At 37.2% G+C, this 16284-nt stretch overlaps 1 protein-coding gene across 1 annotated transcript; it reads right to left on the bottom strand.

Moving 5' to 3' along the window:
• Window positions 1-1618: 1618 nt before the first annotated feature.
• On the bottom strand, window positions 1619-15965 carry LOC110466989 (cartilage intermediate layer protein 1-like). Its single transcript, XM_021523831.1, has 9 exons — window positions 15495-15965; window positions 11416-11454; window positions 10614-10670; window positions 9949-10113; window positions 9422-9586; window positions 7352-7645; window positions 6972-7080; window positions 6121-6278; window positions 1619-5644 (listed from the first exon to the last, which is right to left on the bottom strand). Exons 1-9 carry the CDS (start codon window positions 15739-15741, stop codon window positions 3525-3527), a joined length of 3354 nt encoding a protein of 1117 aa, XP_021379506.1. The 5' UTR covers window positions 15742-15965; the 3' UTR covers window positions 1619-3524.
• Window positions 15966-16284: the final 319 nt, after the last annotated feature.

The raw sequence follows: 16284 nt of genomic DNA, 5'->3' as shown, positions 1-16284 counted from the left end.
TGATGGTGAAATGAACCGTGATTTATATAACTATTAAGGTAATTTAACCCTGGTTCATTTCACCATGTTTCACAATGCAATGCTACACTGGTACCAAAGTTAATCTTACTGTCGTTCTAATAATTTGAACACTTATAGATTAAGAAAGAACACAATGTGGTTTTTTTTTGGGTCAAAATTCGATTAAAATATTGTCTTTCCGTTCGTCCGTCTGTCTCTCTTGCAGTTCATCAATACAAAAACGACTCGAAACAGAGCGCGTTTAATATATCGTACATTGCACTTCTTTATTCAAACATCAAGAAAGAAGTTGATAACAGTACATCGTTATTTTTTTTGGCAAAATTTAAAAGATTATTACATTCTGTCTCTTTCCGTCCATCCGTGCGTCCTTCCATTTCTCTGTCTCTCTGTCTCTTGTCTCTCTGTGTCTCTCATTTTTAGCTCAGGAAGAACAAGTGAGCTAATGGCATGGTGCGGCGTCCGTCGTCCGTCCGTCCTCGTCCGTCAACTTTTCCTTTAAACAACTTCTTCTGAAGAACGGACAAGCCTAGAGTCATGATATTTGGCTGAAAGCTTTGTTGGTAGGAGCCCGACAAAGTCTGAGAATGAAAATGATCTAGACCTACTTTCAAGGTCACAGGGGTCAAATATGTCAAAAACTTAAAAGGACTTTTTCTGAAAAACTAAAAGGTATAGAATCTTCATATTTCACTGATGGCTTCCTGGGATGGAGCCCAACAAAGTTTGAGAATGAAAATGACCTTGACCTACTTTCTAGGTCACAGGGGTCAAATGTGTCAAACACTTCAAACGACTTCTCCTGAAGAACTGAAAGGTATAGGATCTTTATATTTGGCTGGTGGCTTCCTGAAATAGAGCCCAACAAAGTGTGAGGATGGAAATTAGTTTGACCTACGTTCAAGGTCACATGGGGTTAAATATGTCAAATGCTTCAAACGACTTCTTCTGAAGAACTGAAAGGTATAGAATCTTTATATTTGATAGATGGCTTACTTGGATAGAGCCCAACAAAGTTTGAGAATGAAAATGACCTTGACCTACTTTTAAGGTCACATGAGGCAGATATGTCAAACACTTCAAACGACTTCTTCTGAAGAACTGGGAGGTATAGAACCTTAATATTTGGCTGGTTATTTCCTGGGAAAGAGCCAAACAAAGTTTGCGAATGAAAATAACCTTGACTTACTTTCAAGGTCACAGTGTTAAAATATGTCAAACGGTTCAAACTACTTCTTCTGAAGAATTAAAAGGCATAAGATTATAATATTTGGCTGGTTACTTCCTGGGATAGAGCTCACCAAAGTTTGCGAATGAAAATGACCTCAACCTACAAGGTCACAGAGGTCAACAACATTTTTAAAGGATTTGTTCTTAAGAACTAAAAGTAATGGATTCATAAGATTTGGCTGGTAGCATTTTGGAATAGAGCTAACCAATATGAGAAGGAAAATGACATTGACCTACTTAAAGGTCACAGGAAAAAATATGTCAAGCAACTTCTGAAGAAGAATAAAAAAACATAGAATCCTATAATAATATTTTGCTGGTAGTTTCCACAGATGGAACAAAGTTTGGGAGAGAAATATTTTTAGTGCAATATAATATTTAATGTGAATATTTTGCTATGACTGCTTCAATATTCAGGTGAGCGATACATGCCCTCTTGGGCCTCTTGTTTAGTCCATCAATTCAAAATCGAGCCGAAACAAAAACACGTTTAATATATAATACACTGCACTTCTTTATTCAATTCAAGCAACAAGAAAGATGATAATAACAGGAAAGAAATAACTGAAGTCTACTTAATTTATAGCGAGTGTGATATTCATGAAAGGTTACTCTCAAACCACGATAATAAATTTCCTGATATGCCATTTTGTCTTAATTTAAATAGATTATAGTCTCCTTCTTCATACTTCCAAATTCTTCTTTTGTATGTGTTACTAGGATAATAAATTGCTTTAAGCTTACATAAACTGGGCAATGATCACTACAGATTGGGTCTAGAACACCAGCTGAGGAATTTTGGATGTAGTTACTAATAATTATCAAATCAATTAAGGTACTTGAGTTCTCTGTAATGCGAGTTGGTTCTTTTATTAGTTGAGTTAGATTAAAGTTATTTAGGAAATTCTTAACATTTCTAGATTTATCTGGAATTAATATATCTTCATTAAAATCTCCTAAAATAACCCTTTATAACCCTATATACCAATTTGTTTTCAAATCGAATATCTAAATTTCGACCAATCAGAGGCCAGGAATTGGCAGCCATTTTGTTTAATAAAAAAATCGACCGCAGTTGTATTTGTAGTGTCATACTAAACCGATGCACCAAATTGCATCCAAATTGGACAGTGTTTAAATTTTGACCAATAAGAGGAAAAAACTGGCAGCCATTTTGCTGAAATGTGAAATCTAAGCTATGGAGGTGATCATTGTCCTATGATACACATACATACTAAATTTGATAGAAATTGGATAGTTTTTAAATTTCGACCAATCAGAGGCCAGTAAATGGGGGCCGAGTGATCAAATTTGATTAAAAACTGGATAATTTTTAAATTTCGACCAATCAGAGGCCAGTAAATGGGGGCCGAGTGAGCAAATTTGATTAAAAATTGGATAATTTTTAAATTTCGACCAATCAGAGGACAGGAAATGGGGGCCGAATGATTGTTGTCCCATAATTCACCTACATACCAAATTTGATCGAAATTGGACAATATTTAAATTTCGACCAATCAGAGGTCAAGAAATGGCGGCCATTGTTAAATTACAAAATAAACCCCGCTGTTGCTTTTGTAACGCCATACTTAACCTATATACCAAATTTCATCAAAATCGGACAATGTCTAAGTTTCGACCAATCAGAGGCCGCCGTCCAGCTGACCAGTCGGATGACCGATGAAAAAATACTCTTGCGCACCGCCTGTCATACACGAACACTCTAAAAAGTTTCGTTGAATTCCGCCCTACGATTTTCGAGAAAAATTTCGGACCCCTCCTCGGCGGAAGAAAGTGGAAGAAATAAGAGTAATAAAAAATAATAATAATAATAATAATAAGAAACGGAGCAAAAGCAATATGTCCCCGAACTGTGCTTGGGAGACATAATTAGACAAAATCACTTGAAATATATACAGTTCAAAATAAGCACATCAAAACATATTTTTAGACATTATGTCCTTTCTACGTGTCATACAGTTAACATAGCGGTATATTTATCTACATTTAATGTCTCAGTCTTTATTAGTACAACAGTTAAGTGTAGTTATACAATAATCAGCTGTCCAGAGTAACGTTTTGGTGTACAATGGGGTTTAGCGATGAATTAAGTTACAGGTATAAAAGAATCCGTAAGAAAAAATACAAAGTGATGTTGGCGGAAAGCGAAGTGGTAATTGGAACAATTAATGGACTTAAAATCGAGGTTTAACACTGTGTCGTTTGATGAGGACTCTTTTGCTTTTATAAAAAATGTTTTTATTTCGTCATTATTATAAACACGTGAACTTGAGTGCCGGGTCAACTGCGTTCATACTCGGATCTGCGTTACTTGACGGACTTTTGACGCCTTCCCTACACATGTTTCGGGTCGTCTGCCGTGTGTCGTCCCAGTCTATTGTTTCATATGATTCTGTCTTTTCGTAGATATATATGCCATGTTCCTCTGTGTCGGGAATAAACCACTCATGAGACACGATTCCGATGTTGTTTGATCCGGAGTTGACAGAGTGTAATTTGATGTCGCCTTCCCATGACACGGTACAAAATCGACCGACAGGAGTTATCGTAACTTTTGTATAGTCGTGTCGATTGTCAGGTGAAATACGTGTCAACACATTTTTGAATAAAGGGTAAGTGCCACTGCATTTATATTCAATACAAGCTCCACCATTCTCCACAGCGACCTGACGAACTCCCAGGATTGTGTCCGTTATTCCACTATTTGGACCAGCCTTACTTTTAACCGTGAAGGAAAGACCTGATGTTTGTCCATCAACAGCTATTTTTATCATACAAATTTTGAATTCGGACATTGTTGTCGGGTTTTTGTACGGATACCATAACCTTGGTCCGTGATCGGCTGCGGTTGCCGGAATAGACATGGAGAAGGCCACCGTTGGACCAACAGAAAGCGGAATAAGTGTATATTCTGCGAAAGAATTCACAGTAGAACTTTTGTAGAACCGAAAAAGATCATTGGATATTTGGAAAGATGCCTTGATGCTGACGGGATTGGTTGTTGTTTTGTAGTTCAGACGGGAAAGAGCAGTTGCTGATAGTCCACTTGCACCTGAAACACCAGGGTTATACACTTCTGCTCTTTTGTACGCTTGAATATATCCCCAAGAGTCACTTCGACAAAACGTATACTGACGGGAACCGCTGTTGCACGACATTTCCTTGACCGCTGTGACGTACTCTGACGTACTTCCATACCTTTCCCCGGGATACGTCATGTGTATGACTCGAACAGTGTAGCCGTTTACTGGGTTTTTGTTTGTGTCTGTTACCGACGTTTTAAAGTAGCATCTTTTGAATCCACGATAGCAGTCTAGGTTGATAGCTCGGAATGCACTTATCGGAACCTGTCCTACGACATAGTTTCTAGCAGATCGCCTCTTGCGTCGTTTTGATGTCTCTATGACCATAGATCCTACCTCTTCCCATTGTCCTGTCACGGTGTTGAGTCCCCAAAGCTTAGCATCAGTAACGTTTCCGGAATACGTACTTTCGACAAAGGTAGCGTCCAGTTTGATGGTCACGTTTCCGACAACGTTCAATTTGTTTCCAGATTCATCTTGGAAATCCAGGACGATAACGCCAAAAGTTTGAAGATCCTGTGTGTCACCCTCTGCATCAGTGAATTCAAATGATCCGGGCGCAGCTGATATACTGCTCACGTTTCTTGGGTCAAATATGTTCACGCTAGCCTTTACCACTCCGTTGTAAGGGTTTCCGGACGCGTCCACGTACGAGTTTGGAGGTATTATCATCTCTGCTATGGCTGGCATACCACTGATATTTCCCATCGATACTGTATTTTCGACATCTGATGAAATTGATATACGAGGCGCAGCTTCCATCAACGTAATTTTCTGGTAAACTGCTCCTTCCATTGTTTCATCGAATGTAAGAAGTCTTGTGGTAGTCAGCAAGGTTTTGAAGAGAGTGTCTTCTATCGTTAAAGCTACACTTAAACTACCGGCGGGTAGAGTGAACGAAAACACACCAGAGAATGTGGTCCTGGCTACAGATGATCCATTCACGTATATCGTACCGAGACGCAACGCGACACCAGTATTGAGTCCATTGACCTGGCCTTGTACCTTGATATCAGCAGACGAACATTCGCCACAGGAACATCCAGTCACGACGATTACCTTCAGGGTATAGTCACTGCACTGAACCGTCCGTTCTTCCTCTGAAGAAGGTATGCAGCAGAACTTCTTGGTAGGACCACATAATCCGTCCTCATTGTTCGAACTGCGACATGTCTTCTTGGCGCATCCTCCAACTTCATACAGATTTGTGTTGTCAGCCTGAACGCAGTCGGATGGAAGACTGATTTTTTTCTCTTCGTACGCATCCTCGCAAAACTCGGCTTTTGTTGCTGTAAAAGAAGAACACCAATCATGAAACATTTTAACTTTGTGTCCTTAATTTTTGCAAAGTTATAATACTCTACATCTCTACGATATGTAGGAGCTGCCTCCCCTATAATGTTTTTAGTTCTTATTCTGAATCCCAGATATTTCATACATTTTATCATAACATTTCAATTCGCTTTCTCTTTTGTTTTCTTTCTATTTCTTTCATATTCGATTCTGCAATTGTGATATGGTGTTGTGTAATGTATATATGTAAATACCATCCTAGTACGTAACCTAACGTTACTCCGTGTTGAGGGCGAGTTTATTATTACAGCAAATACATGTAAACAATTTACTACACATAGTTATAAAATGTGAAGGCGAATTTATAACTCTGGGCAAAAATTGAATTCAAGGTTTAACTGAGCGAAATTTCCAGGTATACAGCAATTTATCTGGTCACTATCACAGTAATATACTTTAAGGGTTGAATTACATTTCACGGTCAGCAGGGCTGACGCTGAGTACACAGCTCCCACGGGACTGTTAGCGCGACACTTGTACTCGCCACTGTCACTTATAGTGACGTCATTCAGTGTCAAGTTGTATCCATCCGGGTACTTAGTATCGTCAATTAAAACACCGCCTTTCATCCTATATTAAAAATTGAGATCAAATAAACATTAAACAATAAGTAAACATTAATAGTTGTTGGAAAATCTTATTTCAAAAATATGCAATTAAAGCAATAATACGTTTTCGCAGAATTTTCCAAAACAAACCCGGTGTTCAGATCAGACTTGATAGGATATAACACCTTTTCGTTTGGTCAGAATTTTAATGAAATATAACGATAAGGTTAGGAAAGCTCTCGTTATTCATTCACAGCGAACTGATATGTCTGGTGAAAAGCCAATACATTCTATGAAACACTGATTGTGCAGCAGGGCTTGTTGTACAGTGTGACTTGTTGTATAGTGTGACTTGTTATATAGTGTGACTGGTTGTAGAGAGGGACTGGTTGTATAGTGTGACTCGTTGTAGAGAGGGCCTGATTGTAGAGTGTGACTTGTTGTAGAGTGTGACTTGTAGTGTGGGACTGACTGTAGCATGGGACTGGTTGCAGTGTGAGAATAGTTATAGAGTGGGAATGGTTGTAAGGAGGGACTGGTTTTAGAGTGTGACTGGTTGTAGAGTGTGACTGCTTATACAGTGTGACTGGTTGTAGTGTAGAACTGGTTGTGGTGTGGTACTATTGGTGTGATGGTTGATGATTAAATAGATCCTATATTATTTCGTTGCATTGTATCTTATTTAGTACAATTGGTGTTTAATATGACCACATACCATTCATAGCTGGTGATAGCAGGGTTTCCGTACGCTTCACAACAAAACGTGACATTTTCTCCCTGGACACGGACACGTGACTTTGGATTCATACTGATGGCAGGGTATTCTACAAGTAATTTAATGTTTGAAAACTAATTTGTATATATACCTTTTTCACATGATATGTTTACTTTTTCAATTACAATATGTAAATAACACAATATCTTCACCGATAAAATATTTAATACAACAAAGGTATTTAAGAACAATAGAAAAAAATGGTTTTGTAAGCTACCGATTACTTTGACTTGACTTATTCCATGTTGTCTTACTCTACATAATCATCTGTACTAAACAACTAGTACATATTAATTATTTAACACGAAGAAGATGCGTACCTGTGAGGGACATCTGTACAGTGACCGTGGTGCTTGTTACTACAACAGTGACATCAGCGTAGCCAGCCCTGGTGATGACAACTTCTACAGCCTCACATGTAGTGTCCAACACAAATCCACCAGTTTCATTGGTTGTTGCTAACGTTTTGTAGGGAACGCTAGCGTGTGCGATTGAAGCCTCGTTTAAGGGGACGTTGACATGGTTACGTACAATTCCCTGCACAGTGTTGGACGCACATTCACATGCTGTACAATCGGCGTTTAAGACACCAGTGGTACAAGTCTGAGAACAATCTAAAAAGGAACAAAAATATGTTATATCAGATAAATACGAGGAAATACTTTATCAATGGCAAGCTGATTTTACCAAGGTTGTCAATGGCTGCATTGGTGCGCATGCTACTGCATCGCTGGAAAAAGTAGCTTGACAGTAGGGCATTATTTCCCCTTGTAATCCTTTTATTGTCGTTCTTCATGCAGACTACTTTATTTTAAGAGCAAATTGAATGGAAAATGTTAACTCTTTTAACCAGCTTAACATAGATGAACAAGAGGCCCAGAGGGCCTTATCGCTCACCTGAATATGTTTAAAATAATTGGTATGAAGTAAAGATATAGCACTCCATGGTAGGTGCTGTAAGAACATATGAATTTTGAGAAAGTTCCATCCAGTACTTGAGATATAGCGAGAACAAACTTCAAACAGAGCCCCACCCCTATGCCCCTAGGGGGGTCATACCAACCAATTATACAAAATTGAGACCCCTTGGTCCAAGGATGCTCCAGACTAACTATTGAAAAAATCCCTTAATCTCGATGGTCGAAGTACCTTAGGTTGCTCTGCATCAAATATTGACCAAATCCTTTCATTCCTACAGAAGAAGACGGATTTTAAAGAATAATTTGTTATGTTTCCCCTTTTGGGCCCGCCTCTCAGGCCCCCGAGGGACAAGACCCGCGGTTTATACAAAGTTGGTTCCCCTTCACCCAAGGTTTCTTCAGACCAAATATGGAACAAATCCTTGCATTCCTACAGAAGAAGAACGATTTTAAAGAATTTGCTATGTTTCCCATATTGGGCCCCGCCCCTCAGCCCCAAGGGGTGTCAGACCCACTGTTTATACAAAATTGGTTCCCTTTCACCCAAGGATGCTCCAAACCAAATATAAAAACAAATCCTTTCATTCCTACAGAAAAAGAAGGATTTTAAAGAATAATTTGCTATGTTTCCCCTATTGGACCCCATCTCTCAGGCCCCTGGCGGGCCAAACCCATGGTTTATACAAAATTGGTTCCCCTTCACCCAAGGATGCTCCAAACCAAATATAAAAATACATTCTTTCATTCCTACAGAAAAAGAAGGATTTTAAAGAATAATTTGCTATGTTTCCCCTATTGGGCCCAATCTCTCAGGCCCCTGGCGGGCCAAACCCATGGTTTATATAAAATTGGTTCCCCTTCACCCAAGGATGCTTCAGACCAAATATGGAACAAATCCTTGAATTCCTACAGAAGAAGAACCATTTTAAAGAATTTGCTATATTTTTATCTATTGGGCCCCGCCCCCAGCCCCCAGGGGGGCCACACCCACAATTTATACAAAATTGAGTCCCCTTGGCCCAAGGATGCTCCAGACTAAATTAAGATAAAATCCTTTAATCCCTACGGTAGAAGGAGGATTTTCAAGGTCTTACCTCTATTTCCCCTATTGCGCCCCGCCCCTCTGCCCCCAGGGGGGCCACACCAACTGTCATACAAAATTGAGTCCCCTTGGCCTAAGGATACTCTAGACCAATTTAGTTAAAATCTTCTTGGCCGTTCAGGACTAGTAGCATTTTAAAGGAAAAGTTGACGGACGGACGACGGACGGACGACGGACGCTGCGGTATGGCATAAGCCTTCGGACCAGGTGAGCTAATAATGCATAAATCGTCAAAATTTCGCATAGTTTTTCCCAGAAAAGTTATCCTCATGTTTTTCTTTCAGTTTTTCCGCATTTCTTTTCATCATAATCAGTATTTTTTAACCCTTTACATATATATTAGGTTCATCACGGATAAGTGGTCGTACCTGGACAGCTCCACCGGTTGCATGCCTGAGACTGTGACCAACTTCCAACACAGTCAAGGTCCGAGGAGGATGACTTCTGACAAACTCGCGTCCTTAAATGGGTACCTCCTCCACAAGTGACGTCACAAACTGCCCAGCCTGACCAAGTTGTCCATACTCCGTACACTGCATAAGAATAATAATGCTTATATGTAAAACAGTTTTGCACGTACTAAATTTTCAACGCACGTGTTTGAGGACCAATGAAAAGCAGCACAAAGGTGCTATATATATTCTTTGGCATAAACAGTTCAAAAGGCCTCCAGGTCCTGTTCTGTGACCAAAGGGGCTAATATATAGTTGACTTATTAACCAAACAAACTAAATGGAATAAAACCGTCACTGCTTAAAGTATTATGTAGAGTAAGAATCTGCTGAAAAGAACAGCCCAAAAATATATATCTATATAATACCCAGATAAACAACCCAATTTATTTTTTCAATGTCTTTTGGTTAAAGGCCGTAAGTTGTTTAGACAATTACAGTACCTGGACAAGTTGCCAATGAACAAGTGGTCGTCTCCACATATTCTCCCTGACAGATCGGGTCATTCGCCGATGTACGAAGACATGTTCTGTATCTCGTGTGATATCCGGTTCCACAAGTGGCTCCACAAGACGTCCACGATCCCCAATTGTTCCATGTGCCATTGGCTGTTGATTGTGTATGATATTATATGATACAAAGTTATTCTTAATTTAAAGTTGAAATTTGTAACAACAACCCAATATGTAACAACAACCCAATATGTAACAACAACCCAATAGGTAACAACAACCCAATATATAACAAAACCCAATATGTAACAACAATCATTTTTTCTTGAACAAAAGAAAAACAAAAAACAAAAAAGGAAAAATTATGTCAATATGTCATCTTATAATTGGGATGAAGCATGGATAAAGATGTAACGATCTTAACATATTTTGCAGGTGACCGAGTTCACAGTTAACCTGATAAAACTTCGAACTTTATAGACAGACACAATCTAAAAAGATAATGGCATTTTTTTTTTATAAAAAATCAACTCCTATTTTAATTATAGCATTGGTAGAAATTATATCTTTTCAACAAATGCCACCTCAAATGTTTATTTCTTAAATATTGGGCATGTCAATAGAAATATGTTTTTGATAAAACGATAAATACTTACCACTTGGTGCCGGTGTGGTTGTCGTTAATCCTGCAGTACTACTTGAGAGTTGAGGACCTATGTAATTATATAAACACATATTCAGTATCAAAATAGGTCAAATATCGAGCAGAAATTAAGATAAAGTAAGTCAGGAAATCACTTAGGTATAATTACTGGAAGATAAACCAGGGCCATGGGGTGTATAGATATGAGAATTATTCAGGCACTTTGCTATCTAAAAGGTACCACTTCTGGTATAAAGGGACATTTCACATCGCTCTATTACTGGAAACATATTCATTACGCGTTACTAACAATTTCAACAATCACAAAAGCTAGAAAATAGGTAAACACAAATAAAACCACAGAAACTAAGGTGACATTGACGAAATTTTCAGACGATATAGTTGAATTTTACAATCATCCGGTTAGAAATTTAAAGATAACCATTATACTGATTTTCTTTTGTTGAAATGGAATTTGAATTGAAACATGGAAGGTAGGAACAATAAACATTAGTTTAAAATCCCGGTTTGACAGATTTTGAGTTGTACCGGGCTTTACATGTGAGATGTGTAAATAGTTAAATGGAAGGAAGTAGCAATACGGTTTAATATACCGATTTGCTAGATTGTTGGCTGTACCAGACCAGGGTATAAATGTGAGAACTATTCGGGAACTCTACTTTCGAAAAAAACTGGTATAAAGAAAACATTTTCATTGCTCAGGTACGGGAAATGAATCCATAACACATCCTGTCTTCCCATAACAAAATATTATCACAAAATCAGTGAGAAACTATTATTATGGTCTGTATTACCTGTTGTAGTGGATCTTGTGGTTGATGTTGTTGTTTTACCTTAAAAGTAAATAAAATATTAAAATTATACAACCACTTTATGAGTGTCTTGTTTCTTAAACGAATCAAGAGCCTACCGACTAATAAGGGAGTTGCGATCAATGGTAGTACATTATCGCCAAAGAAAGAAAAAGAAAGACCGGCCGTTTAACAACAAAATAGGAATATGTTTGGTTTATCGAAATCTAGTTTAACGAGTAAATCATGCAAGTGAATACAAATTATTTGTCTTTGTAAAATTGGGAAGAAACATATGAAAGAAATTATTTATTGAATTTTACACGTGTTGTCACACACCTTTGGTAGTAGTACATACCATTTACAAATAAATGTATATCAGACAAGCTGCATACCTTTTTTTATAGCTTCAACACTTCAGTAATTATGAGTAGCAGTCCCTACATCATTCATCATCGCTACAACCTACCCCTTTCCTGTCTTTGGCGTTTTATTTATTTTTAATTCAAAGACATTTTTAGAAATCATTGGTTTAGCTAGGAACCAAGCTATCATAAGATATAGTTGGGTTACAGCTACCGCTACAATATGGCACGTTTACTGATGATCGGGAGTAGCAACGGAGACAATCTCAAACACATCAGAACTCTCTCTGACGAGGATCAGAAGGTCACAACTGACCTGTCTGTACGTAAGACTGGAGTTGACAACAATGGAACAAATGGTTACAGTGAAATTACTAATTTCCGTGTTCTTGTTCATAGAGATTGTAATCAACAAAATGAAGGCTTTAAACAGCAGAACTATTGACGAGTTAACGACCTAAGGTTATACACGCCGTTTTTTGGCACACAATTGACAGGTAGTTAGAAACTCATTGTTTCAACTAACCAGGAAGTTTACTAAAACAATAGAACAAATCAAACCTTTATAAATGTAAAATACAGAATAAAATCAGTTCTTTTTAAGCTCTTCTACAGGTACTGAAGGGGAACTAATCTTCCTGGTTGAGTATTAATCGGTAGGCGTATTTGGTTAATATTTATTGTAAAAGATTCATAAGTTAAAGCTATATGACGAGAACGCCAATAAACTGTGCCAACACATTACAATGTGGACACGATATCATAAACCTGCATACATCTTACAGTACTGTGGTTTTACAAATGCCATATCTATACATACGATGGCCCATAGCAGCCGTCACGACAACTGCTTTAGTAACAAAGAGTTACCAATATTTAGTAGATATATTGCCGTGGCACCAGATCAACTGTGGTTTCTTTAATGTCTCCCAAGCATTGAATTAGAAACCTAGATCCCTGACTTTCTACCTAATCCAGAATAATTTTGAGAGTGAACCCTGAACACAACCAGTCGTCTGTCAATTACGTCATACAGAGGGATACAGTGGGCCTATTCTTCACAAGAACCTGCAGGCGTCCTATCGGGTTGTCAAGAGTGAAACAGTCAAGTTTGTTAATGAACAAGAATGCTTTTGAATTATGTCTATATATTATTTATACATGTAAATTTGATGTTACTTTTTTTTATCACAATAACAATTACTAAAAGGAAATAGTAAAATTAGCATATTGATTTTACAATTTGTATCAACGTAGCTAAAGTAGAGGTTAAGGATCACTGATCATGGTACAGTGTGAGGGTATGCTACTCTCTACCTTCTACAGACATTTATATCCAGGAGCTATCTGAGACAGCCGCTACATAGACTGATGGTAATGTATGTACCCATGCTAATACGTGTTCATGTACAGCTATTATCTTTATTTTCTGTTCTGTTTATAGGGCTAGTTATTGAAAACCATTTCCAATTAACACGGATCGTTGTAGATATCATGTAGTATTATAATAACTGAACAGAACAGGCCCCGCATGCTATCAGCAAGGATAAGGTTGCTCACCTCGAGACTTGTCACATTACTTTAGTGTAGACATTAGTTACATATGGCTTGCCTGCATAAGGAATCACGATTGAATGGCCTTTAAAAACACCACATGTAACAATCATGTTTGATCACTTATTACCCAGTCATAAACCTGTATTTAGTATAGTTTGAAATCATTCCTGTCTCCCCTACATACTTTGACTGTAATACAGAGAGCCTAAATGTGGGATTCTGTGCCCCGCTCACTTCTGACCTAGAGCTGTCACATACATAAAGTAGCGCGTAATGATAAACACATGGCATGTTTTTAATTGTGTAAATGTGAATTTGTTAGGATTGGTTTGCATCAGTTGCCTGGTGCTGTCACCCCCTCACCTTCCATGAGTTCCCTAAGTTCTATACATGTTTCAGTTCATATCTAAATCTATTAAAATTTAATTCAACAAAATTTGGATTTATTGACACTTGTTGATTGATCCCTTTTCCAGCAATGTAAGAAGATAAAACATAATGAAATATTTTGTTCTGATCAATGAGACCTTACCAATAACACAACATAAGACAATAAATTGAGATAAGATCCTAGAAACCAGGTCACACCATGTCATGTATTATACCATTTAAAAATATTTATTTTCCCTGTTTTTACTATACATATATACCCAATTATTAGCAATCGTTCCATCAACCTAGGTAACATTACTGTCAGGCATGCAGCAGGCATACCGGTGAATAGTTTTAATTTCTGGTTTTGTTATAATCGTCATTGTTTTTGTTGAGTTAAAGAGCCCAAGAACTTTCAAAGCCAGCACACCTGTACTGTGTAGCATACCACTTGTTATCGGTATGGGCAACTCCTTATTACTAAAGCAGTTGCCATGACATGTACCTACTAAATATGGGCAACTCCGTATTACAAAAGCAGTTGCCATGGCAATTATCTACTTAGTATAGGCAACTCCTTATTACCTAAATAGTTGCCATGATAGGTACCTACTAAACATGGGCAACTCCTAATTACTAAAGTAGTTGCCATGACAATGACCTACTAAATATGGGCAACTCCTTATTACCAAAGCAGTTGCCATGGCAATTATCTACTTAGTATCGGCAACTCCTTATTACTAAAGCAGTTGCCATGATAGGTACCTACTAAATATGGGCAACTCCTTATTACTAAAGCAGTTGCCGTTACGGCTGCTGTTGGCCATTGTACATGGATCTGAGACAGAAAAGAAACACTCAAAATGCTTTTAGCTAAATTATAATATTTTGCTGACAAAACACGATATACAGAATCTAGATTTATGAATAAGAAAGCACCTATTCAAATATTTAGTTTGACAATAATTTAGTTTAAACTAGCACTGAAGAAAAAGAATTAGAGAAAATCCAGAAATCATAGATATGAAAGTAATACCTTGCAAAAACAATATATAAAGTAAATGAATGAATAAAAAAAGAAAGGGGCGGACATATTGTCGCTTAAGTTAGCAGAGTTAACATGAACTCCAAAACAGTCTTTTATTTTTATTTTTTTAATAAAGAGCTAAGAGTTTTACTACAGTAACAACATTAATGTATAACATTATGCGAGTGCAGCTACAAGTGTACAGGTTTACTTTTGTGCAGGATTGGATTTTTTAAAACTTATTTTAACTGATTCTATATATAACGGTGTACCGCAAACACCTGTTCGAATTCTTTATAAGATTATGTTATATCACTTTATTCATAATAAATTACCAAATGTGATAACAATTCAATACCTATAAAATAAAATAAATAAAAAAGTTTAACCATCACAACTCCAGTCTTAAATTTTAACTGAAAAAGACAAAACTTTGAACAAGAATATTGAAACTCAATCATGAAACATAATTAAATCAATTTACCATTTTACAAGCATCACTGATAAAACACATCATAAATTTCATTCTAAAACACCAAAAATGATGTTCTACACACGTAAAAAATAGCATTCTACAAATATCAATGATAATTTTCTGCAAACATCAATAACTATATCCTACAAACAACAATTTAAATATTCTATACACATCAATAATTAAATTATACACATAGCAACAATAATATTATACACAAGGCAACAATAATACAATCTTAAAACGCAAAGTTATTTTTCGACCTGAACAAAATAACGTTACGTACCTATTTTCCCCAGTGGTTGGTTGTACTTGTGAACTGCATCCGAGGATTTAATTTTCAACGCTATGGCAACAGATATTGCTACAACGAGACCTATGCCTGTGATGACAGTAGCAGCAATAAGGAAAGTTTTTATGCGATTCGGAGAGGAAACCGGTTTTACTGCAATTTCGAACACATCGGATCGCTCCGTCTGTAAGTTCATAAAGGCATTGAAAGGCCGGAACTTTTTGTTTGCGTTGGTATCCATGACGACAGGTCAGGGAAAGTGATATGTTTGATATCACGAATAGTAACCGATGTTCGTGATGGTAAGATGTACAAACACGCACATAGAACACCTAACTAGATATACCGAACAGTTCAATACAGCATTCTTTATATACGTTGTGAATGGGGCAGTCTCTCACATACGATAGGTTTCCAAATACCAGGAAGTACAGATAATTGGTTGTCAGAAATGGGATAAACATGACGCATGGTGTTATTTAAATTACAAAAGGACGGGCTTTGTCTAACTAAGACTATTATTAGCTGTGAAATAATGGCATTATTCAACAAAGGCTTGACACGCTTTAAAAAGACCAATGCCAAAAATATCAAGATATTTGTTTCAATGATGAAACACTATTATCTTTTGCAAGGTATATATATGTCTTATACAGATGAAAGGTGGCAATCACGATTGGCGTTTTGATATCAGGAAGTACTAATATGGGTTTTTACATAAATCATAATTAAATAATATGATATCATTTTAATAGAAATAGGCCGAGCTTTGTCTCACTGATTG

Source organism: Mizuhopecten yessoensis, unplaced genomic scaffold (assembly GCF_002113885.1).
Source record: "Mizuhopecten yessoensis strain PY_sf001 unplaced genomic scaffold, ASM211388v2 scaffold11151, whole genome shotgun sequence".
Lineage (NCBI taxonomy): Eukaryota > Metazoa > Mollusca > Bivalvia > Pectinida > Pectinidae > Mizuhopecten > Mizuhopecten yessoensis.
The sequence above is the reverse complement of the archived record's forward strand: the minus strand, read 5'-3'. Positions and strand labels throughout refer to the sequence as shown.

Bases quoted from the DNA above. Each gene is read 5' to 3' on its own strand.
- LOC110466989 (XM_021523831.1), bottom strand. From the start codon at position 15,741: ATGGATACCAACGCAAACAAAAAGTTCCGGCCTTTCAATGCCTTTATG. The intron at 9,587-9,948 runs GTACTGTAATTG...ATTCTTATGCAG, and splicing joins TTCATTGGCAACTTGTCCAG to TGTACGGAGTATGGACAACT. The intron at 7,646-9,421 runs GTACGACCACTT...GTTCCTTTTTAG, and splicing joins CAACCGGTGGAGCTGTCCAG to ATTGTTCTCAGACTTGTACC.